Here is a 26,068-nt window from a genome sequence, read left to right as displayed (position 1 = left end):
GAGATATACTGAGGACTGGGAACTATTCAAAGATTCAGAAGTCTTGGGGCGCCTGGGTGGCTGTCAATTGAGCATCTGACTTTGGCTTGGGTCATGATCTCATGGCTCAGAGCCCCCTTTGGAGACCCCGTCTCCCTCTCTCTGCCCCTCCTCATTAGTGCTTTCTCTCTCCCAAAAATAAATAAACAAGCTAAGATTCAGAAGTCTTAGTTTTCTCATGCTCATTATTCCTGATCACCACCCTTTGCAGGTCCCTAAACTTAAGAAGTTCCAGAACCTTCATAACATTTCTGTCTCTTCTTACATGCATGAAAGTGGAACCCCTAGAATCTCTCTCCCACCCCGGATATTAGCAGTACCAGCTACCACTTACTGAGCACTTACTGTGGGCTGGGCACTATGGAAAATACTTCAGTATATTATGTCATGTAATCCTCACCTCTCCTCTGAGGGAGGATCCCATATTGTCCAATCTAATATTGTCCATAAAAGAGGACACTGGGGGCTGGAGAGATGAAGTCACCTGCCTGAATTCACATGACCAGTCAGTGATGGCAAGGGACTGAAACTAGGTATGCCTGACACTCAAACCATGCTCCTGTCCACTATGCACTGTCCTCCATGGATCTCTGCTTCAGAAAGCCCCTTTTCAGCATGGAAGCCTAAAGGCACAGAATGACAAGACCAGACAAGGGTATATTGGAAGACCACTTAGGAGCCCCCAGACTCAAGAACACCATTTGCACCTCCAGTGGTTACAGGGATGAGTGATTTCAATCCCGATGTCTGACAATATACCCCTCCCCCACAGTCAACATACACAGAAGAGGTTATTATAATAAGGTTACTTTCCACCTGTTACCCCAGCTGATGCCTAGCCAAAATCACCTCTGTTTTATGTAACTGAGTGTTTCTCAACCTTATTGCATTCAAGTGCCCTTCTGATAAGTGCAAAATTCTTACTACCACTGTCCCAAAGTCTGGATTGGTCCCCAGTGGTCTCTTCCCTTCCATCTGTCTTTTGCTTTACCCCAATGTCACCATTGTCAACAGTCAAAGGATTTCACTGAACTTCACTTCCTGTAGTTTGAATTACAAGAGAAATCCCCTTTTCTATTTTCCATCTATAAAACTATTGTAAAATTGAATATGATTTTCACAATATGCCCAACTATACCTAAAATATTTAACAGCTCAGATGGCATGGGCCCCAACCAATCAGAAATGCTCCTGGTCCTTACAGCATGCTGGTGACTACCACCAGAACATCTGTTCGTCCACCCAGCCAGGAGTCCTGCAGTACTACTGAGGGCATTGCTCCCGCCACCACAAATGCAAACAACTAAAGCTGGTCCTAGTGTTTCTGTGAAAATAGCCACAGACCTCCACCAAGTAAGGAAGAAAAAAAAACTGGAGGTTGCATGATTCTCTTTCTCCTTTCTTTTACATAAAACTTCCTTCCTTAACAATTTCTTCTTGTACAAGGGAATGGAATTTTCTACCATGAGTAACAACAGCCAAGAGGGCTACTGTGTGTCAGAATGAGGACCTACACTCCATTGTGTTTCTATCAGGGGGCATCACCCTGCTACTCATCTCAAAATTCAACTATTAGGAAACTTAGTGGGTTTCTATACAGCATACACCCACTTAGTCCTCCCAAAGGAAGCTTGTGAAGTCATGAGGGGGTGTGCCATTTGGTTTCATAATCCATGAACACTGACCCAGTCCTGGGAGAAGCCAACACCCAAACCTGAGCACTTCTGCTCTTGTATGGATGAAACGAGGAGCTTGGTGACATGGCAGGGACCTTGGCCCCTCCTGTGAACATGCCGGCATTGAGCCTTCAGGTCATGTCAGAAGTGAGGAGCACTGCTCAGTCCAGAGCAGGGGCACCTGGGTGGCTCAGTGGTTGGGTGTCTGACTTCAGCTCAGGTCACGATCTCAGGGTTCGTGAATCTGAGCCCAGCGTCGGGCTGTGTGCTGACAGCTCAGAGCCTGGAGCCTGCTTCGGATTCTGTGTGTCCCTCTCTCTCTGCCCCTCCTCCGCTTGCACTCTGTGTGTGTGTCTCTCTCTCAAAAATAAACATTTAAAAAAAAAAAAAAAAAGAGCAGAAGGGCCCCAAAGAGGTGGGGCCAGAGTCAGAAGGAAGGTTAAAAACTTTCATGGATACAATGTGGCTGCTGAAAGGATTTATTATTAAGTCCATGTGAAGAACCCTTTGTTGATTCCCAGAAATAACTAGAAGGTCTTCACAAGGACCACTTCTCCACTGGTAGATTCAGAGAAAAATAAATAAATAAAAACACTAAAACAGATGCTGTATTTTTGTTCACAAAAAATAAGGTATGTTTAATGCCATCAAACTGTATGGAGAATCTGTGGGTAAGTGTTCCAGGGAATGTAAAGGCGAGCTCCCTTCCTCTAGATCCTACTACAGGCATGTTAGAGGAAGGTAGTCAAGGTACTTCTGGGATTCTGAGGAAGCAGAAACCTGAACAATCAGCTCTTGAGATCTCTTTAAGATGACGTCAAATCTCCAATTCCTGGGCTTTTGAAAAAGCCCCAAAGTTCCCCAATATTAACAATTCCTGAGTTTAATCTCTCTCAGTCATCTGACTGCAAGCTCCCGACTCCCCTCCGACTGTGGGTGCAAAACCCCAGCTCCCTTTCAGTTCTGGGAAAGAACACACTCATGTGACCAAGAAATAAAATAACCCAAAAACTCCAACTGTAGGAAAATGGTTACACGTGTTAGGGTTCATTCATTAAATGGAATTAAGTAGCCTTTACAAAGCTGAGTTGGAGGGACAGAAGTATAGTCTTCCTGACCCAAGCAAGGGCAGAACAGTGAGCTTACTCACAGTCCTATGCTACTGTTTAAGAAAAAAATACATAGGGGTGCCTGGGTGGCTCCGTCAGTTAAGCGGCCGACTTCGGCTCAGGTCATGATCTCGCAGTCCGTGAGTTCTAGCCCCGTGTCGGGCTCTGTGCTGACAGCTCAGAGCCTGGGGCCTGCTTCAGATTCTGTGTCTCCCTCTCTCTGACCCTCCCCTGTTCATGCTCTGTCTCTCCCTGTCTCAAAAATAAATAAACGTTAAAAAAAATTTTTTTAAAAATACATAAACAACTATCTCCAGAAATGTAGTTGCACTTAGAGAGAGGCACTTGAGGCTTGGGGTCAGGAGTAGGAAGAAGCATGTCTTTTTAAATGATTTTTGGTAGCAATGAACCAGAGTTAACTTTGAAACATTTCTAACGAGGAAGAAGGGGGAGCAGCTGCCCACACAAAAGCATTAGGGAACAAGTTTCAACTTTACTGAAGATGTCCTGGAAGAGGCAGAGGAGGGCTCCATATCTACACCCCGCAGAAAACTGTAGAGATTTCTGGTCCCAGAGTCCCTCTTTGAACACCTGCTACCAGGAGCTCCTCTGCCAGCCTTTCCCATTCACACTGTTAGCTCTGCGGGCTCTGTTCATGCATCCTCCTTTCTCTGCACATCAAACGTCAATTCTACCCCCTCTTTTAAAGCCACAGATGGAAACTTCCTCCCTCAATGACCTACCAGTAAACCAATAAATCTCTGAGCACGGTGGGAATCATCCCACTACCTTAGGGCATAAGAATTGCCACATCGCTTAGTTTCTCTAATGAAAATGAAACCTGGATGTCCCCCGCCACCCTGCTCCATCCCTACTTTGGGATCATCAAAGAACTCTAGAGTTCTAAAGTTTCTAGGATCCAGGAACATTGGGCAGGAGCCCTGAGGGCACCGTGGTAGCCATCCCCATCTCCCTGCACATTGTCCAGGCTCTCGGCTCCATCTGTAGCATCCTCAAATGGGCTCAACACCTCCAGGCCACCTTCCTGCACTTCACATTGGTGTATCACAGCTGAGGATGCTGGATGGTGAGAGGCACACAGGTTCCCAATTCTCAAGACCTGCCACCCTCCCCCTGCCATCAGAGCCAGGCCCCTCCCTTCTTCCCTTCAAAGCCCACTTCCCATCCCCTCCTTTTTCCAGCTCCTAATGTTTCAAAACTAGTACTTCCATCATAAAACCCAATAGAGCATACACTGACCCCTTCCCAATCCAGGACAAGATAATCCAGAACTCAGAACACAAAGGCCTGATTGTCCTGCCTATAAGGGGGAAAAGGAAGTTAACTGCACCACAGAAAATCTCTCCATGGTGGTTATTAATCCAGTATGCTGGATGAATGTACTCAATCTTTGCTCGATAAAAAGAGGGAAATACTTTCGATAAATAAATAGGGATACTTTCACAAGGAGGTAAGGGCACTTCTTAGCTAGGGTAGCTGAGACCCATTTTCCTGAATTTAGTGCCAATTTACTATTGACTTAAGGGAGAAATTTCCACTGTAAAAAAAGCACCTCACAGGGGAGGTAAGCTTCCCAACGTCTGGCAAGTGAGCCTGAACACAAAGAGGATTTCCTGCCTCCTGGAAGGGACATATCTCTGAGTCTTCCTCTGAGGAAGGAAGGTCTTGAGTGGGAGCATAAACCCAAGCAGTTCTGATTCAACTAGTCCGGGGTGGGACCCAGGCAGGTATATTTTTAAATCTCCTCAGGTGCATCTTATGTGCAGACAGACCCATATAAACCTAAAGCTGTTAATTTCACCAGTGCCATAGATTGGTTTCCTAATCCCAACCTCTATATCCCCCCAGCATATCCTCAAGTAAACATTCTGTGCATGTTCTCCAAGAATTCATGCTCTACACAGTCTCCAGAGCAACACATTTAGATGCCAATGTCCCCTTTTTAGTGTTAGGGCCCTTTTTCCTCCTGTGTCTCCCTTTCAGTATCAGGTGTTGGAAGTGGAGGTCCCAGTCACCCTCATTAGGACTTTAGAGGAAAACTGAGACCCTTCTGCTTCGGTAGCTAGGTAGGACGTGGCAGAGCAGGGCAGTGATGAAATGGCAGAGCAGGGTTGCAGAAAGCTGTGCACTGGGGATCCAGGGTCCCGACAACTGAGTTGCACACCCTCATCTCCCCAGCTGGCCAGGCCCGGACTTCCCTTCTGTGCTGCACTCCCCACATCCACAGAGACAGATAAGCATGCCAGCTCTCTCCCCTTCCTTCACCAGTTCCGCCAGCTGTGAGTTCTACACCAACTCCCCTGCTGTTGACACGATGTGACTATTTACTCGTGAGGCAATGAAGACCTTAGGAAGGGTTTGAAGTCAATCAGGCTTGCGGAGGATGGAGACATCACTCAAGTTGTCCCTCTCTGTCCTGCTATAAATGGACAGGGCTGGTCCCTCCCCTAACCTTCCCTAATGACAATGCTCTGCACCAATATTTCTAACCTACGTGCTCTAACAAGCACATTTCCCCAGACTTTCAGAGGGGATTCAGAAGACTTCCATGTAGCCCTTTCCAGTTCCCAACTCTCCGTGTGCCTGAGGGGTCCCAGAAATCCAGTTAGAGTGAGGTGATGCTCACCCTGAGCACAAGAAAGGCCTTGAAGGCTGGGTCTCCAAGCCATTTCATCAGTGCTATTGTTTGAGACCCTTGAGACCAGCCACGCATGCAACACCGTAGTTTGAGCCAAGACTCAGATGTTTCCTCTTGCAGGATGATTTTTTCATTTTCACAAAATACCCTCATTTTCTGAGCATGTGCTATTTCTATCACACACAAACTGGCCTTTGTTGGCACCTGTCCCTACCCTACAGGACCACAGGACAGCCTCATGTTCTGGCTCCAGCATTGCAAGCCATGGGGTGACAATCTGCCTTCTCTAAAAATAGTTCGATTTTTTAGTAATTGAGAGTCCAAAAGAGAATCCTTAAAATTCCATATTCTGAAAACTGTACAGAAATTACTCTTCCACAGTCCTGATAAGGCTGCAGTTGGTTTTTCTTCCCTTCCCCACTGCCCTCTAGCTGCTGAGGGATTCTGACTGTTTGACCCAGACTTTGTCATTTAGCCTCTTCGCAGCTTTCTGGTGGCCTCATAACTGAGGAAGTGAGGGATTTTGGCCTGGGGCATTCCCTCTTCCTTTTATGACCCTCTGTTGGTCAGTTCCCACCACAGTCGTGATTAATAAATGTGGGATGTGTCTCCTCATGTCTGTATTATCACCTTTCAGTTCTCCAAGTTCCCAAGAGGGTTTCAAGAGTGATCACACAGTTTTCATTTTTGGTCTTTGTTCTTCCTTATTTTTCTTACATCAGTAAGACATGAAACAAGTTTCAAATAATACAGACATCCACAGAGCAAGGCTGAGGACCTGTGCCATCCTTCCCATGACCTTCCCCCTCAGAAGGGGGGTGGGCTACTCTACCCACCATTTGCAATGCATCCTACGACCCTCCTTTCTAGGCATTGACATCATATGTAGTAGATGGATCCATGCACCAATATCGTTTATTTCTTATATTTTATATACAGATATTATTTTGCATCTTGTAATACTTGATTATGTTTTTCACTCAGAAATCTTTCATGTTAGGATACATAGATATATCTCATTCATATATATGTGTATATATCACACACAAACATATAATACTCCCATAGCCTACACTTTTATATTTGTACAGAAGACACTGTCTTATATATATGATTCTGCCATTGGGTTTTCAGACTCCAGAGAACTCAGCACATACGTAGCTCCCTCTTCATTGTTAACAGCTGCACCCTCTTCCAGCCTATGGATGGGTCAAAATTGACTAACCAGAAGCCCAATGAAGAACGTTCTTATTACAAATAGACTTGCTGTCTATCTCCAGTCAAGCCTCATGTTCTGTGGAGGAAGTCTGAACCCTGCAGGCTGTTGTGTGGGGCAGGATGCAGGGCAGAAGGGGATGACAGGAGGGCCCGCAGGCAAGGAAGGGCTAAGGGGCAGCTGTTTCCTCTTGATTCATCTCCTACCATTCCGGTGATTTTGTTCAGTCGTTACTGTCTGCTCAGATCTTTATTTGCCAGTTTTAGCTCCTTTTAGGTTTACCCCAAGCGCTCTGGACGAGTCCTTCCCAATGGCACTCCATACACTTGTGCCCAGCAGTGGCCTCTGCATGGGCGCAGCAGCTGTCCTCCCATTACAGGGGTTCCGGCCCTGTGACTCACTGCCTTTGGGGCTTGTCCCTCAGGGCTCAGGAATGTTTTTCACAACCGGTTACACCTGAACGTAGCTTCTACGGCTACAGAAGGCAGGTGCTGTACATCTGATAATCCGAAAACATTAATTTAAGATTTTGACGTATTGGTGACTAATTGATCTAGGAGGTTTGCTTTCCTCTAGTACTGCCTCCTTGGTCAAACAGACCTCAGGCCTCAGTTCGTTGTAGGGTCATTTTAGCCAAAGAAAAGTGGGTTTCCCAAGAATGGCATGAAACTGCTTTTTTGTTGTTGCTGTTGTTGTTTTTAAATTTTGTTTTGTTTCAGCTACTCATATTTAGTCATGCAGTCAAGTACCCACCAGGTGTCCAGGAGCCAGAATTCCCTGTCATTGAGCATAAACTTCTTTTTTATTTAAATATGATTTTTAATCTCTGCTAACCACAACCAGTTTTTCATCTTCATTTTGCCATTAATTCCTCCCATTCTGCTCCTTCATGATCTACTGGCTTCACCTGGCTCCTCACCAGCCTGGAGGCCATGGTTCGCTGTTGCAGCAAAGTGTCAGAGTCGAGAGTCCCCTGTCGCTTGGGCTCTCACTGTGGTCCCCTGACTTGCCCATTCTTGGCCCCAGAAGCACCCCTCAAGTCGGTCCCTGTCACCCCAGCACTCTCCCTGGAGATGCGCCCCTTCTTCTTGCCAAGGTTAACTCCACTGCCTGCCCTCTGTCCCTGATCCTCAGTTCTGGTCTGTGACCTTGCTCCATCAGCTACCCTCTCTTTCACTCATATTTTCCTCCTTCAACTGGTTCCTTCCTCTGCAAAAACAGACAAACAAATGTACTTAATGCTCCCTCATACTAAACACTTTTTCTCAACCCTGCTATTTCCTTAAACTATGGCCCTATTGTCACTTCTCTTTCTGCCAAAGGTCTTGAAAGGTTACTTTGTACTGTCTTTCTTCACTTCCTTACTGCCAAACACTACTTTAAATAAGTAAAAAATTAAACATAAGAACAATACCTTCAGGGGCACCTGGGTGGCTCAGTTGGTTGAGCGTCCGACTTCGGCTCAGGTCATGATCTCGCAGTCTGTGAGTTCGAGCCCAGCATCGGGCTCTGTGCTGGCAGCTCAGAGCCTGGAGCCTGCTTTCGATTCTGTGCCTCCCTCCCTCTCTGCCCCTCCCCTGCTCATGCTCTGTCTCTCTGTCAAAAAATAAATAAACATTTAAAAATTTTTTTTAAATAAAAAAAAAAAAAGAACAATACCTTCATACAGTAAAGATTCAATGAAGAAGGTATGGAATGGAAAACAAACAGCCTTTGCCCAGGAGGGAGATGAATAAGCAGAGCATAGAGGATTCTCTGGGCAATGAAACTTCTCTGCATGGTAGATATAAGCGATTATACATCTGTTAAACCATATTCAATGGGTTGAATGTGCAGTACCAAGAGAGAGGCCTAATATGAACTATGGGCTTTAGGTGATCATGATGTGTTTATGTAGGTTCATCAATTGTAAGAAATGTATTCATCACTCTGGTGGGGGATGTTGATAATGGGGAGGTTATGCATGTGGAAGGGCAGGGAGTATATAAGAAATTTCTGTATCTTCTACCCATTTTTTTTCTGTGGAATCAAAACTGCTCTAAAAAATAAAATATATTTTAAAAAAACGTATGCTTGAAACTTATATAATGTTACATGTCAATTATCCCTAAAAAATAAACAAACAAACCTGAGGAGGTGTCATAAATAAAGTAGGGTTCATGGTTACCGTGGAGGCAAAAGGCAGAGAAAACAGGCCTTTTTTCCCTTATGGAGGACACAAGGAAACAGCATGGATTCACATATCCACATATATACACTCCACGTGTATGTGTACACACACACATACTGCCCCATCTCTTCCCCGCTGTATGTGCTGAGGATCTTTAGGCTGAATGCTGACCAAACCCTAGGTTGATCCCATGTGAGCAGCTTAGCAGAAGACTTACCCTGACCTGAAAATGATGCTGGAGTCATCTTGGAGACATATTGATGCTGTCAAGCCCCACTCTGGTATGTGGGGTGGGGTGCCTGGACCTCTGTGTTAGTTCTCCATTTCAGTGCAACAAATTCCCCCAAATTTATCCACCTAAAACAACAAACGTTTTTTCTTTTATTTCATATAGTTTTTGAGAATCCAGAAACACTGGGTGGCTCAGAGTCTGTCATGAGATTGCAGTTAAGATGCTGGCTGAGATTTTTTTTTTTTAATTTTTTTTAACGTTTATTTATTTTTGAGACAGAGAGAGACAGAGCATGAACGGGGGAGGGTCAGAGAGAGAGGGAGACACAGAATCTGAAACAGGCTCCAGGCTCTGAGCCATCAGCACAGAGCCCGATGCGGGGCTCAAACTCACGGACTGCGAGATCATGACCTGAGCTGAAGTCGGACGCTCAACCGACTGAGCCACACAGGCGCCCCGATGCTGGCTGAGATTTAAGTCATCTGAAGGCTTGACTGGGGCTGGAGGATCTACTTTCAAGATGGCCTCCTCAGTGGTTATTGACTAGAGACCTTGGCTTTACTAGAGACTTATGACCTACTCTCAGAAGTCACATACCTCATCTCCACAACATTCTGTTGGTTCATAAATGTCAACCCTATTCAATGCAAGAGGGAGCCACACAGGACACCCATTCCAGGACCCCAGTATCACTGAGACCAGCTTGATAATGGGGAGGTTATACATGTGGAAGGGCAGGGAGTATATAAGAAATTTCTGTATCTTCTACCCATTTTTTTTTTCTGTGGAATTAAAACTGTTCTAAAAAATAAAACCCCTCCCTCAGCTTTACAACTGTACTTCTGTATGGTTCCTAGTGTTCCAGCAGTCCTTGCTGATTCTTGGGTGGCATCCTTGCTCTCTCTAGTGTTGAGTTGCCAACTCAACAGTCATCACTTGAGACTTTAAATAGTCTTCACACCTCCCTAAGTCTGCTTTCCTATCCACAAATGGCATATACCTACCATAGGGGGATATTCGTTGGTTAAATTGTTTTGATAACCTACCTTGGGAAAGGCATAAATGACAGATATGAAACTGCTAAAAACAGTTAGGCCTGGAAGGCATTGCACTCAATCAAATAAGTAGATAAAACAGTCTGTGGAACAAGAGAGACAGCCATATTTTCTTTCAGTGTTTGACTAAGCAAGATAGTTCCTACTGGTGACTCACTGCTTCTAAGAAGTTTGCCCTGAGAGTTGGTCATGAATACTGTTTGTTGCCTCCCTGACATGCCTTTTCTCCTTCCTTCTTCCTAGAGAACTCCAGCTTTCCTAGGGAATCTACTCCTCCTCAACATAGCCCATTCCCTCAGGAGAAGCTAAAACCATCTCCACTCCAGGTGTGGACCAGATCTTCTCCAAAAGTAGAGTTATCCCATTCCTTTTCATAATCTTCAAGTCAGGAGTGATCCTGTGAAGAATTTGGACCAGTAGCACAAGGTGAGGTTTACCATGGGAACACTTCAGAAGTGACCCTCACTAGCTTCCTCGGGACATTTTTGTTCAGAGATGAGGCATCCCACCATCAGGCTGAGGGCGAACCCATCACATGGATAAGGGCAGCGAAATGGAGAATGGATCAGGGAAAAGCAGACCCCTGCTCTTGGTGGTAAAAGGGGATAGTAGACAATAAAATCAGAGTGCCACATGTGGTACAGAATAAGGTTGACTGACTATCCAGCAACCTTACAACCAACTGTGCTGTCTCATCTTGCTGGCTAAGAGAACTCAGTTATCAAGCACACAGCAATGTGCTTAGGCAAGAGAGACCCTGACTTCAGGGTGGGCATTTGAACCAGTCCCAGCCCAGGAGATATAAGGGAAGTCTGCTGGGGGAAAAGCATGAAAGGAGGAATGCCCTGCCTGTGCCACCCTCTGCCTTCCACCTTCGAACACAGCTGTGTAAAGATGGGTGCTTGCCCCTGCTACAGCATGTTCACATGATTCTCTGAAATATCAATCTATGTGCTTTTTCTCAAAGTACCCTAGAATTCCTTAGAGGAAATCCAAGTCACAGCCTGAGGGGAGTCCTCAACCTTCCATCCCCCTCCAGCCACATCCATCCCAAAGGAAATAGGCATAATGCTCTATGAGATATCCTACCTTGGCACAAAGGGCTGGGAAAGAAAGAAACCTAATATCACTTCCTTATTGGTTCCCCTAATAAAGAGATTCCTTATAAAAAGCTTGGTGTGGTTTGACATGATTAGGTTGAAGAGATCAGAGGAATAGGGCTTATTCCTTCCCATGAAGCCAATAGCCAGAGTAAGATTACCTGTGGTAAAACACCTGTAAAGGTCAAAGAACCAGTTTTGAACTTAAATGATAATAATAAACCTCAGTGGGACAAGGGGACTCTTCAGTCACCAGTATTAATAGGTGATACACTATTAATACTATACAGAGACTGGGCCTGGATCTTAGAAAAAGTGGCAACAAGGGAGACTTTCCAAATATAATATGGTGGAGCCTGTTGGAAAGCAGCCTAGTCTTCTGACCTTGGTTGAACTTCAAGTCCTCCAAGTTGGGGACCATCTCCTTATTCCTCTAGTCATTTGGGATCCAAAAGTATCCGAAGTATCTGCCTTTAAAAGTTGCTGTGAGGATTAGAGATGATGTATGTACAGCCCCTAACGCTGAGCCTGGCACACAGTAGGTACAAAGTAAGTGGTAGCTACCTGTGTTACTGAGTTCAGCACTGAGCAGCCCTGCATAGAGGTGGAAGGTGGAGAAACAATCCAACCAAAGGGACTACAGTTAGAATCGAAGTCAGTGGTCCTTTGTGGTCAAATCTAGAGAGTCCAGAGAGAGAACACCAAACAGGATCAGACTAGACTCTGATAAGGGACACAGTTTCACACCGGAATTTGGATGTGTCTGAGTTTGGAAAGGGCTGCTGGTAACATGGCTCATTCACCTGAACTGCTACAGTGGCACATCACAAGGGCTGAGAGTGGCCATGATTAACCTGGGAAGTCTTGAGAGGAGCTCAGAACCATGGCAGCCTGCTAAGCTGCCCCTTTTCACCACCTCAAGCCCTGGAGAAGCCAGGACTGGTCCCAGGGTGAGCTCTGAGAGACCCTACAAGATTTGGCTGCTTCAAAGCATTCCTTGGAGCTTTTCTGTAGTCAAACTGCATTCAGGTACCCACTGTGTTACTTGGGAGATATGATATAGTCATTAATTGATCATTTAACTGCAAATCTAGCCATGCTTAAAATACACCTATTATGGCTCTTCACTGCCCATGTGTAAAGTCCTCAGTATTTAGCTTGGTAAAGGACACCCATCATCTGCCCATCATCAGCTGCTCTGCAGCTGTCTCTCTCCCTTTCCCCCACCTCACAATCCTTATGCTCTCTCCACACACAACTACATTCAATACCAAATGCTATTTATGTCTTTTTTGCTTTTCCTGCTTCCTCTGCTTGCAACGCCCTTTCCTCCCTTGTAGACTCACAAACACCTCATCTCTCAAGATTCAGCCTAGCTCACCTTTGTCAACATTTCCCTAAGCGCACTCAAGGCAGGAATAAACCACTCTCTTTTGGTCAGTCCCATGCCCATACATACTTCTATTACACCACCTAGAATACTTTACTTGTATCCATTTATTGTGTCTGTATTCCCTACTGGACTATAAACTCCTAGGGACTGGGGCTGTATGAAATGGATGCTTGTGTCTGGCCCAGAGTAGTTGATTTAAAACATTTGTTGGATGGAGGCATGGGTGAATCGATAAGGGCCAGTGTGGATCTGTTAATCTTCTCAGTTAGGGTAATACAAGGATGAAAGCCCTTTCCCTACCCTCAAAGAGCTCACTGCAGATAGTAGAAAAGGGGAACAAAGGACAATGAGAGGAAATTAAGTCAGGGCACAGCATGAGAGCCCAGCTGTGGGGGTTACCAGCTCAGGCTGAGGTAAAGAGGTGGGTGCTCATGGATACTTCCTAAAGAAGATAACACACCATCTGGATCCTGTTGGACCAGGGGAGTCAGCCATATAGGGGAGGAGGAGCACTTTAGGCAGAGAGATTAGCAGGTCCAAAGCAATGTGGGTGTGTGCAGCAGAAGTGTGGAAATGGCTCAGTTTCCACAGAGCTGGAATAAAGGAGCAATGTGGGGGAAAGGCAGGGATACAGCTAAAGAGGCAGGGAGGACCAATCACACGGGGCCATAACCCCACTAGGGAATCTGGAGTCTTTCCTAAAGAAAAATGTAAAGCTTCTAAGAAAAAGAGAGAACATGGTAGGATTTGCAAGTACAAAGAGCACCCCAGGATCTGTGTGGGGCCAGGCCTTGAGTCCAAGATGGAAATTCTAATAAGATATAGCTGAGAACTGATGAGGGCTGGTCCAAGACAGGGCAGTCAGGATGTAAAGGGTGCTCAGACCAGAGGGGTACAGAGGAGGCAAAACTTGTTAGCATTTGGACACTCGGCATAAACAAAAGCAGGAGGTTGGGGGGATGTAGCAGCACAAATGCCCACAGTTTTCTGCCCTGGTCGACACGGCAGATGATGGTACTCATGGGAGCACGCACAGGTATGGAAAAGAGGAGGGTGGCTCCAATTTTGTTCACACTGAGGCCGACATGCCTTAGGAGCCCCCGGATGGGTCTTCTCAGTAGGCAATGAGCTATCCATTTCTGAGGTTTAGGAGAGGAGTCTGGACAAGAAAAATAAACACAGTACTCATCAGCAAACAAGTAACAGCTGGAGCCACATGGACAGATGAAATCTTTCAAGGAGGGCGTGTACCTAGTGAGAAGAGGATCAAGCCCCAGGATACATCACATGGGTGGGCAAAATTCTTGAGAAAGAGTCTGAGAGAGAATACCCAGGGATACAGGAAGAATTAAAAAAAAAAAAAAAAAAAAGAGCAAGCTGCAAATGACCTTTTGAAGCGGAGAGCTTCAAGACAGGCAGTTACTTATGTGGTCAAGTTCTACAAAGCGGGCAAGTCATGAAAAAGCCTGAAAAATGTTCATTTGTGGCCAGATTTTCCCAGCCCTCATCAGCCTGTGGGTACACATGAAGCCACACTAACAGAACTAGCCACTGTTTCACACACATCACTAGCTTGTTGCCAACCATCTGCATTAGCAGGACTTCTACTCCCTGAATAAAAGTCCTCACTTCCCATTATTTCTGGGAGTGCCTGGGAGTGTGGCGCCCAAGCCCAAGAAACGTGCCCACGTGCTCTTCCATACACACCGCCTCTTGATGTCCACAGCACTTGAGGACAGGGCCTCCCCACAGCCCCGACCCCCACCGCCGAGATGGCCCCGAGGTCCACAGGTTCCATCTCTTCACGTGCCAAAGCTACACACCTTCATGATGCCAACCCACAGAGTATTCTATGCTCTTCTTCCCTGAGCTGAAGCCACAGCATTTTCTGAGGAATTAAGAGGACACCCACTCTTTGCCATCTGTTTGTGTTCCATGTCTCACATAGTTCCTCGTGAAAATACCTTCTCCAGCTAGGGGGGCCATCTGTCCTAAAGCTTCAGACACCAGCTGCTGGGACTGAGCTGTGGAGCCGATGACAGAGTCCTCCCCCACCCCACATACCCCAGTCTCTGCCCTAGGTACCCAACCCCCAGGGGACCCTGTGTACACAGATCTTTGGGAAGATCACTCCACCAATTAACAAAAATTCCACACCCACATTTTTGAGTTAGTCGGTCAGGACACCTGGCCACACAGTGACTTAGCAAAGGAGTTTGAGCAGAATGTTTGATAAGAGTTTGATAAGGAGGTCAGATTGCAAGGACACGAGGAAGGAGTGGGAGGTGGGGAAACTAAAGACAGCAAACATAACAGCAAGTTTCGTACAACTTGGCTATTGAGAAAGGGCAGACGCAAGAGAGTAGGGTCAAAGGAGATGAAAGGTGGTGGTGGTGGTTTTTAACAAGGAGGGACTTGAACAGAATCACACACTGGTGAAAAAGAGCCAGAAGCGAGGGCCAGGCGAATCCCAGACACTGAGAAGACACAGGCTCTGAGAGAATAGCCAGGTACAAGGCCTGCTGATGAACCTTGGGCCCAGGGAACAGAAGGTGGCTGCCCTGAGGTTCCTGAAGAGACCCAGGGCCTGAGGGAGGAGGGAGGCCACAGGAGTGGGAGCTAAAGGAAGGGGAAAAACAGAGGTAACCAATTTTGGGTTCTGCCCTGTGCTTATGCAGGAGGGAAGTGAAGGGCTGGGCTGGGCAGTTCCAAGCCCAGAGCAGGACAAGTTCCCTCAGGCCTCTGGAGCCTAAGCACATTCTTTTTGTTGACAGAGATCTCATTTATCAGCTCCCTGTCTGTGACTCAAAATCTGGCAAAATCTTCATTTTGCCATTTAACCTTAGTAATAGTTAGAACTGCTTCTAGGAGCCCATCTTCTTCCCTCTGTCAGTCACACAATGTTGGGGATCCCACGAACAAAACAATCAGTGGAGGTGTCCAGCACAGGCCCCAGTCCCACCTCTTGGAAAAGCATTTCAGTGTAAAACTTCCTAGGGGCACTGGGTGGCTCAGTCAATTGAGCATCTGACTTCTACTTCAGCACGATCTCCCAGTTTGTGAGTTCGAGCCCCACATTGGGCTCACTGAAGTCAGCCTGTCAGCATAGAGCCTGCTTCCCATCCTCTGTCCCTCTCTTCCTGCCTCTCCCCAACTTGTGCTCTTCCAAAAGTGAATAAGTATTTTAAAAATAAATAAAATAAAATAATAAATAAATAACTTACTTCCCGGGGAAAAGGATGATTCACCTTCAAAGGTGGCTTTTCCTTGATTTATGTATTTAACTTACTGCACACAGAGGGGTCAGAACTGAACCTAGAACAGAAGACTCCACTCCCCCCCCCACTAGGGACTGTGGGGTGTGCAAAGAATATCACAACTTCCTGTCTTACAGCCCTTGCTTCATATCTTCGTATCTTCATATGCTTCAGGTGAAGGTGGTAGGAAGGGTCACAAACAGAGGGTTAAACAGAGAAATACACCCTCATTAAGCCTGCAGTTGAAATCAGGGTGGATGTTGGAATTTCCTTTCATGGAAAACTAATGTTCAAGGGTCACAAAAGCAAATGCTTCTGGCCGTCAAGGAGCTACCTATCGGTAGTAAACCAGAGTTTACTATCTGCCCTGTGGGGATGGAATGCAGTTACTCAGCCCCAGCAGCTGCCACAGGTCACTGAGACCAGACTTTTCAGAGAAAGGTTGCAAGTCCAGACTCTTTTGTGAAATCTCTGGATTTCTATGTGTTGGGAACTAATAACCATCAACCAGACCAAGCAAAATGCCCAGGGGAGCAACCTCAAGATGGATGCAATTCACAATTTCAGTTTCACTTCCTCTAAAGTGATTTCACTGTGTTCTGTTTCATGAAAGATTCTGTCTCTGTGTGAGTTTTTGCCCTCTCTGGGAGGGAAAACAAAGATTTGACTCTAAGGAGTCACTGCTGGCTCGGCCCCCTCCCTGGGGCTGGTCTGCATACTTTATATGCTTCTCCGAAGGGTAATTTGACTGTGCTCTCTGCCAAAGGGCAGGTGCTCCTGAAAGAGCTGAGGTCACACTGCCACCCTGGGCACAGCCACTGATTAAACAGAAGTATGCATTCTTCTCTGCATCTCTAGCTGATGAATCATACGAGACTGACATGACATTGGATCTGTCCCTTTAAAAATCCAGCACGCTGCTGGGCAAACTCCTCCTCCAGGGAGGTTCCTTTAAATAAGCGCCAGCTGGCCAGGCCACCGGTTTACACTCGGAGCATTACCTGCCATTGAGGATTCCTCCCCTGGAGGCGGCTGCCTGTCAGCATGGCTGAAGAGTTTGTGAACTGCAAAATCCAGCCGGGGAAGGTGGTTGTGTTCATCAAGCCCTCCTGCCCCTACTGCAAGAGGACCCAAGAGCTCCTCAGCCAATTGCCCTTCAAACAAGGGGTTTTGGAATTTGTCGATATCACAGCCACCAGTGACACTAGCAAGATTCAAGATTATTTGCAACAGCTCACTGGAGCCAGAACAGTGAGTTCTCAAAGGCTGGGCGAAAGCTCTCAGATTCCTTTATCTTGTGGGGGCTGTGCACAGGATATGCCTGCCTGTGCCTTTCTCTAGGACACCGCTAGGGCTCCGTCACTCAGTCGTCACTCAAGGCGCGGGAGGGCTTTGCGGGGTGGGGGAGGGCGCCAGAGAGAAGACACTGCTCCAGAGACCAGGCAGCTGGACTGCAGCCAAAGGTCCTCGCAGACCCTATGCTGTGCGTCTGGGAGCACGGGTCCAGCAGCTGTCTGTTGAGCCATCCCGAATCTTTGTTTCAAGCACTGCCGGGGAAATGACAGTTTTCAGCTTGCAGGGCTGGGGCTAGAAGGTGGGGTGGAGGGGCCGAGTGTGATCCGTACGGTTCTTTTATGAACATGGGAATCGTGTGCGCTCTTTGTTCTGTGTTCACTTGGCCAAGTGGGATTTGCTGTCCTTCAATCTTTTCTTTAAGCTCTTTATTACCCAATTAGCTCATTCTTCCATATCTTCTCTAACTCCTCCCACTGGAAAAATCTAAAGGCTCATTATTTGTCCCTTCTTCTGAACTACAGAAGTTTCCAGGCTTGTCCTGGTAGGAAGTTCAGGGGCCAGAGTTTCAGGCTGGCTCTCACAATGGCTTGCTGTGTGACCCTGGGCAAGACCCCACCTCGATGATCCTCAAGGACCTCCCTGGCTGCAAGATCAGTCTAGCGCAAGGCACCTCCAAGTCCCCTTTGCTCTTAGACCGTGAGCCCCACTAAGAACTGCTGTTCTCTACCTCAAAAGGTTTCCTCTTCCTCAGCACCCATGACTTCTGGTGGGATGGACAGCCAACCAGGTAGCTTCTACCAGTTGTGGTACTGGGTGTGGTAACTGCCTGTCCACCAGCTCACGCCAGCCCTTCTCGGGATGCACGTTCTCAGACACAGCATTTGCAGAAGCATGTACCCTAGTTCCGTTCTAGTTTGACTCAGGATTTTCTCTGGGTTGAGTATAAAGCGTTAGAGGCTGTTTCTCCTTTCCTCTCCTGTCAGAAATCATTATTTTGGTACAGAGGGAGGCTAAACCTGTTAGCCTATTGCTTTCAGGGTGCCAGTTGTGAGCTGAGAACTCTTGTCTCTACAGTGGGAGGGCTCATTGGTCAGAGACTCTTGCTGTTAGGCTGGAACGCCAGCTGTGCAGGCTGCCTGGAGTCTGAAGAGAAAGCGGTGCCCAGGACCCCCGCAGTGATGGGTGGATCCCTCTCAGCCAGTGGTTCCCAAATGTTGCTGCTCATGAGAATCACATGAGGAGCTTTTTACAAAATCTAGATGCCCGAGTCATTCCTCATACATGTTAAATCACATGTCAGAAGAAGCAGCCAGCAATAGTTTTAAATCCCCAGATGAAAGGGTACAAACTCTCGGTCTTAAGACGGGTAAGTTTTGAGGATCTCGTGGACAGCATGCTGACTGCAGTTAAGAATACTGTACTGTGCTCTTGCAATCTGCTATGGGAGGAGATCTAAAGTGTTTTCACCACACAGATGCAAAAGTTAACTATGTGAGGTGATGGATGTGTTCATCAACTTGATTGTGGTAATCATTGCACAGTGTATATGTATATCAAAACATAATATTGGAGACCTTAAATATGTACACACTTATTTTTCAATCACACCTCAATAAGGTCGGGGGGGGGGGAAATGTTTGTGATCCTCAGGTAATTCCAAAGTCCAGCAAATCTTGGGAGCTACTTCTCAGCCTGGCATCCTCTATTCTTTAGCAGGAGAAACCTCTTCATTCAACACATTTTTTTTTTTTCATTTCTTCATAGAGCAACACTTTTTCATGTGGTCTTAAGTCTATTTTTGAAGTTTTAAAAATACTTCTCACAGGTTCTTGAGTCCTGAATGCATTCCTCCAAGGTAAAGAACAGATCCTTTTAAGGTGTATGCTTCCTGTTCCCTAAGAGTGAAGGGTTTATATGTGAAGAGGCTGGAGACCTGAAAATAGTTGCTATCTTACTTACCCTGTAATGACCTGTGGTGACTGCCCACAGTAAGAGCCGAGCAGGACTTGACTTGATGACAGAAACCTAGGTCTTCAATCAGGCCCTGTACCTGAGCAATTGTTTTGGTCTTACTCTGGCCAAAGCTCCTAGATCGGCATCTTGGCTTATTCTTTCTCTAATGCCCTTCTTTTCTTTAAGTAGATCCAAGTTCCTGAAGTTGATCATTTTCCTTCTCTCTGAAGAACTTCTTTGAACATTTCTTGCAAGGCAGATCTATTGGCAACGCATTTCCTCAATTTTTGCTTGTGTGACCAAGTATCTCTCCGTCACTTTTGAAGGAGAGTTTTGTTGGGTACAGCAATTTTGAAAGCACCGACTACATACTAGACACTCTACTGGACATTCGAAAACTGTTGTGAACAGAACAAACAAAAACTCTTGCCTTTGTGGAACTGACATTCTAGTATACGTGAGAAGTAAAACAGTATGGCAGAGGGTGGTCAGTGGTAAGTGCTATGGGGAAAAACTAGGTAAGAAAGGGAGATAGACAGTAGGCAGCAAGGGACAGCTTTCAATGGAGTCATCAGGGCCTCAACGATGTTAGTAGATCTCAAAAGGAGGTGAGAGAGCAAGGCATGCAGAAATTCAGCAGTAGAGTATTCCAAGCAGTGGGAACAGCACATGCAGAGGTCCTGTGGTGGCTGCATGCCTGGCAAGCAGGTCTGTGTGTCTGGAGCAGTGTTGAGCTAGTAGGAAAGTAGGAGGAGATGAGGTTGGAGAGGTAATGGGCAACAGGCTGGGAAGGCCTTTTCAAGCTATCATAAGGACTGTGGCTTTTAAAGTGCAGTGAGATTCCACTGAAGAGTTGTGAGCAGAAGAATAACCTAATGTTCGTTTTGAAAGGGTCACTGGTGGCTGGGGGGAGGGGGGGGAAGTGACCGTAGGAAGGACAGCATGAAGGCTGAAGCTGGGAGGCATCTGGAGGCTAGAGCAGTTCTTCAGATGAGAAATAATGGTGGCTTGTCCCAGGGACTTAGCCAAGGAGGTGGTGATGAGTTTCGGCAGTTGCCGAGCTGGCTCTGAGCAGCCTGGAGCACAGAGGAGGAGCCGAGCTGGGGCTGGATCCCCTAGAAAGGTGTGCCAGGAGAGTACAGGCCCCAGTAACAGCAAGCTTGCTTTCATGGTGGCGTTCACTTTCTGCTTCTTGACAGTAAGAGACTCTCAGGTTCCTGGAAGAGGCGGCTGGGGCCAGGAGGGGTGTGCACAGAGCACGTGTTTCTCCTTCCTCAACTGAATCAACAGATTGTGGTTCTGTCACCACTGCCCCCCACGCTGTCACATGCAGCCTGCAGTCAGCTCTGCATGTGGGTTCCAGTCAGTCACTGCTGTGCCTCAGCTGGTTTTGCTCTTGCCTAGAGGGTGGGTGTAAGGGCAGAGGGGCCTCTCAGCTCTCGGGCAAACCCCCGTCTTTGCCAGATGGTGTGCAAAAACTCCACCCTGGAGACAGCCCGATCATATCTCAGAACCTGTCTCAGGTGGCTGGGGGCTGTTGCTGAGCTTTGGGTTTTCAAAACCTCACTTACTGGGGAGGAATAAACTGCTCAGTGTCTACCGGTCATTTGCAAATATGATCCCTGAAGCAGAGGAGTCCACATTACCTGGGAACTTGTCAGAAATGCAAATTCTTGCGCCCTACCCTAGACCTTCTGTATGAGAAATTTGGGCAGGTGGGAGAAAGGTAGTAGAAACCTATGTTTTAACCAACCCTTCGGCAGTTATGATGCCTTCGATGACTCATATGTGTCACAGGGATACCAAAACAGGTGAGCTACAGCATTTAAACATCTTATGATAGGCCAGGAATGAAGGGAGAGTCAGATATCACCACCCCTTTACCAGCTGAGGACAGAGCACACAACAGAGAGAAATGACTCTAATATACTGTGAATCTGAACATCAGGGACAGAGATCTAATGCAAATACTTGTCTGGCTGTATTTAGAAAAAACTCCTTCCTGGTTGTCCTGGCTCAGTCTGCATAAGGGCTCAGGTGTGGCCCCATCTGCAGAGAAACCAGCATTCAATCAGGGTGGTCTCCCTGCAGCCAGCCGAAATTCTTTTCCTGAAATGTGTTTATGTGGAGTGAAATTTTTAGGTCATGGGGACAAGCTAGACAAACCTGTGCACAGCATTCTCCAGCTGACAGACTTGTTGGCTTGAAAATAATTGTTTAGTGAATAATTTCATGCTTCTAACCAGAAAGAATATACATGAGGAGGTTGTAAAGTGGTTTTAAAAGCTTTGGGTCATGGGAAATGTTAGAGGAAGGATAAGATGCCATTCTTTCTAACCTAATGATGAAGGGCCTTACCTATCTTGGCTCGTTTGCTTTCTTTAGGTACCTCGGGTCTTTATCGGTAAAGACTGTATAGGCGGATGCACTGACCTAATGGATATGCATCAGAGTGGGGAGCTGCTGAAGCGGCTAAAACAGATTGGAGCTCTACAGTAATTACAGGTGAGTGAAGGGCAGCACGCCCGGCCAGGAACAGTGAGAGATGGTGTAATTCTACTGCTGTGTGTTTTTTTTTTTAAGTTTATTTATTTATTTTGAGAGAGAGAGAACACCTGTACATAAGTGGGGAAGGGGCGAAGAGGAGGAAAGACAGAATCCCAAGGAGGCTCTGCACCCTCAGCGCAGATCCCGCCATGCAGCTCAAAGGGACTCAGACCCACAAACCTGGAGATCATGAGCAGAGCCAAGATCTAGAGTCCAATGCTTAACTGACTGAGCTACCCAGGTGCCCCTGCTATGTTTTATTATAATCCAGAAAGACACTTTGGCTAGAGAAAGAGTGATGTGGGGTGATCTCAACAACTGTGATGTCGGGGCACCTGGGTGGCTCTGTCGGTTGAGTATCTGACTTCGGCTCAGGTCATGATCTCACAGTTCCTGGGTTCAAGTCCTATGTTGGGCTCTGTGCTGATAGCTCAGAGCCTGGAGACTGCTTCGGATTCTGTGTCTCCCTTTCTCTCTCTGCCCCTTCCCTGCTTACACTGTCTGTCTCTCACTCAGAAATAAATAAGCATTAAAAAAAAAAGAACTGTGATGTCATTTATGAGCTTCCCATTTTACAAAGAGATTGTGTCAGTGGGAGGAAATGCTTTCACTCACTCTTCATTTAACAAATACTTATTGAGCACTTACTACATGCCAGACACTGTACTAGGCCCTGGGAATATGGTGACAAACAAAAAGATAACATGGAACTTACATTCTAGAGAGGTAGACCAACCAAAAACAAGTAAATAATTCCTGAAACAAATTAATAGAATAATGTGATAGAATGAGGCAGGGGGTAGGGAGCCAATTTAGCTAATAAGCTAAGGGAAGGCCTTTCTCAGCTGGTGGAGCTGAGACCTGGTTGACCAGAAGGGGACAGCCATGTAAAGATAAAGCCAAAAAGGTTTTCAGGCAGAGGGAAGAGCAAGTGCAAAGGCCCCTGGGTGACAAGTATGGAATATTCAAGGAGCAGAAAGCAAGAACAGATTGAGTGAAGTGCATGAGAATGAGTAGCAGCAAGAAATGTGGGTGGGGGCAGGGTGCACAGGCCATGGTAAGTAATTTGATTATTTTACATGCAATGTGAAAGCAATGTTGTTTTGCATTGCGTATGTTCGCACTGAAAATCAATTCAATTTAATTGGCTTCCCAAACATTGAAACAAAGCTTTCTACAGCTGTCACCCAAAGGAAATCATTGGCTGAATGGAAAGCCAGAGGGTGATGACCTCCTGAAAAAGGAACCCGGGTACTTGTGGGGTCTGAGAAGCTCCTCTTTCCCCCAGCTCTTGTTACTGTGAGCTAGCTGTTAGGTAGGCCACACAGAGAGACTTGGTGGTTTTGATCAGTCAAAGGAGACTTTGACTAATGTATAGTTCTTAGACCAAATATTCTTTGAGGGGTGTTTATTAAAAACTTACATTTGAGCAATGCACATATGTAATTTGTGGTGGTTACTCAAAATAGAAACAGAAGTTTTATAAAAAAGTCTGAAAAAGTGTAATTGAATACCTTGAAATAAAGTGGCCAATATCAGAAAGCTCCTAATCACAATTCTGCATCACCACAGCCAATGAACACTATGTCTGTTTGTGTTAGCCTTCTGGCCTCACCCCGTGTACCAAAGCACTTAAAAGCCAATTAACTGTGGTGCCAAATGTTTCCTATTCCGGAACACTTTTTAGCAATGTAGGCTTAGATTAAAAATAGAAGAAAACTAATGACTTACCTGGAGAGATATGAAAGACCACTGCCCCCACTACGTCTGTGTTGGGGTGGGGATTTGAGTCCCTTTTATTCACAAGGTCTCTTTATTTGCATTGTCCTTCAGCATTATATGATCTCAGCATTTTGGTGCCAACTGTATCTCAAGGCTATCTGTAACAGATGTGCTTAAATAGCAAGAGTAATTGTTCTGGTAATGAAAGAAAAATGAAGGGAATTTACCTTTCCAAGAAAATCCACTTCTTTGTATTTTGTTTTCCCGGCAGGGCAGACGCCAGGATGATACCCCCTTGAGAGCTGGATGGCATTTCAAAGGAGGACCACACTTCCTGGCGGATGGATCTGGGGCTAGGCCACAGCAACTGTTTACTTAAAATTCTGAAATGTGTTCACCCAAAAAAAAGGGGGGTGGTGGATTTTTTGGCAAAAACAGCTTTTCCTTCTTTTGACTCAGTATTAAAAGTGGACCAACTTGCCCCAAACCACAGGTTAGAGAAGGTTGATAGACATTTTGGGTTTCTTCTCCATTGGCACTTTGGGTTCCAAAAGACCATGACAAGTTATGGCTTAGGATTGACTCAGTGACCCAAAAGACGTTCTTTCTCTTGGGCACATGTCTCTTATGTTCTCCATATGCTAGGACCCCTCTACCTCTAAGCCAGTGTTTCTCAACCAAGATTACTCCAATCCTCTTTAGGATTAATCTATAATTGGTTTCCTGCTATTGCCTGAAAGTTACTTGGTTGAGTTTAGCTTGATAGAATTTGCATTACAAAAACAATAGGTATTTTGAATGTGCTTTTTCAAGTTATATGTGTCTCCCAGTCATTATCCCCAACTCACCCCATCCTATCTTGGGAATCACTGCTCTGAATCCGTGTTCTAACCTTGACAACTCACAGATCTCATAGGACATGTTCAACAATTCTGTTGAACCAGTACAGAGACTCTGTACTGGGTCTTGAGGACCCAACTTGGGAAACACCACATGAAACGTTAAGCACTGTTGGTCTTCACTTGGTGCCACAGGGATCAGAGGTATCAGTGTAGCTGCTGCAATCACGGGGTTCCTCTGTTATGGAAGATGGTCATCCAGGCAATCCGGAAGAAGAGTGTATTGTTTAGATTATGAACAGAAGTCAAATGCAACATTTAAAATGTTACCACAGGAAATTTACAAACCCTTTCCCCAAGAGTATGTCTGTGAAAGGGGCCAAATTTGAGAAACATGGTCCTAAATGATTGTCTCTCCCTCCTTTGTCCTTCACTCTGTGAAAACTTAAGAGTTCTTCATTGTGAAGTTTGATCTAGAACTGCAATATTAATTTCCTTCTGTGGTCTCTAGTGGGAATGGTTAATTTCTTTTTGAATATCCAGAGATGACAGTGATTTTTGCCTAATTCTTTTCTATGTTCCCAGTATCTTAAGGAATGGTATTGTGAAATACACCAAATTAAAACTTTATTCATGTTTGTTCTCAATCATTATAAATAAAGGCACATGCTATTATCCTTCACTAAGTACAAATGGTTGATATGATTTTTAGATTTCATATTGAAATGACAAATAGTTTGAATATGTCAACACTAACCTATTGAATAATGTTTAGAATTCAAAAACAGTCTTTTTCATTTCACATTCTATTTTTCCATGTCTTACCTAATACCCTTCAACCAGACTGCTGTCCATGATTGTGCAAGTTACACGCTGCACAACACTGTGCCCTCCAGAGGTTGTGCGGTATTCAACCTGCAGTCTGTGATCCACTCCAGACCATTTGCTAACACTTTCTTTCACACTTAATCCTAAGATGCCCTTTCTTCCCCTTTGATTTACTTTCAAACTTTTCCTTCAAGGCCTGATTAACAGACCATCTCCCCTGTATATACCCTCTCTTCTCACTGCTTTTGACTATAAAAAACTATTGCTCTCTCTTCTGTATCCCAAAGCACTCTGCATATAGGTACTTCAAAATTCTCACTGGGTTGAATTGAAGTTAATCCTCTGTACTGGTCTTGCCACATTCAGAAATACTCAAAGGGAAGTCTCAACTTAAACATCTTTGTCCAGACTCTAGCACAGAAGATCTATTTTATCAAAGCAATACATGCATGAGGTTTAAAATCTCAAACAATACTGAAACACTTAGGTGGCTCAGTCGGTTAAGCATCCGACTCTCAATTTCAACTCAGGTCATGATCTCACGGTTCAGGGGATCAAGCCCCACATTGGGCTCTGCACTGACAGGAGCCGGGTTGGGATTCTCTGTCTCTCTCTCTCTCTCTCTCAAAATAAATAAACTTAAAACAATGTCAATACCTAAAGTACTCCTGACTCCACCCATCACAAAAACCCCTGTCTGACCACATATTTATCTGTTTCATTTAAGCCTATCTAGAAATACTGCAAGATATATTAGACATATATGAGTATAGAATGCATAGCTCTATTTAAATTACAGCCATGTATCTGCCTCCTAGGTAAAGAAATAAAGCACCTATATAACAGAGTACTTCTAAGGTACTGATAAAGCACCAGAGAGGCCCATGTGCCCCTTCCTAACATATCCCCTTCCTCTCTCCACAGAGGTAATCACTAGCTCACTCTTGTTGTAATCATTCTGATATTTCCCTATGGTT

General features: G+C 45.7%; 1 protein-coding gene across 1 annotated transcript; it reads left to right on the top strand.

The window, feature by feature from the left end:
• Positions 1-16,814: 16,814 nt before the first annotated feature.
• GLRX (glutaredoxin) lies at positions 16,815-24,938 on the top strand. The gene is made up of 3 exons (XM_042944035.1): positions 16,815-17,157; positions 21,541-21,660; positions 23,696-24,938. Exons 1-2 carry the CDS (start codon positions 16,951-16,953, stop codon positions 21,652-21,654), a joined length of 321 nt encoding a protein of 106 aa, XP_042799969.1. The 5' UTR covers positions 16,815-16,950; the 3' UTR covers positions 21,655-21,660; positions 23,696-24,938.
• Positions 24,939-26,068: the final 1,130 nt, after the last annotated feature.

This window comes from Panthera leo, chromosome A1, assembly GCF_018350215.1.
Source record: "Panthera leo isolate Ple1 chromosome A1, P.leo_Ple1_pat1.1, whole genome shotgun sequence".
Classification (NCBI taxonomy): domain Eukaryota; kingdom Metazoa; phylum Chordata; class Mammalia; order Carnivora; family Felidae; genus Panthera; species Panthera leo.
This window is presented reverse-complemented; position numbering and strand designations above follow the sequence as displayed.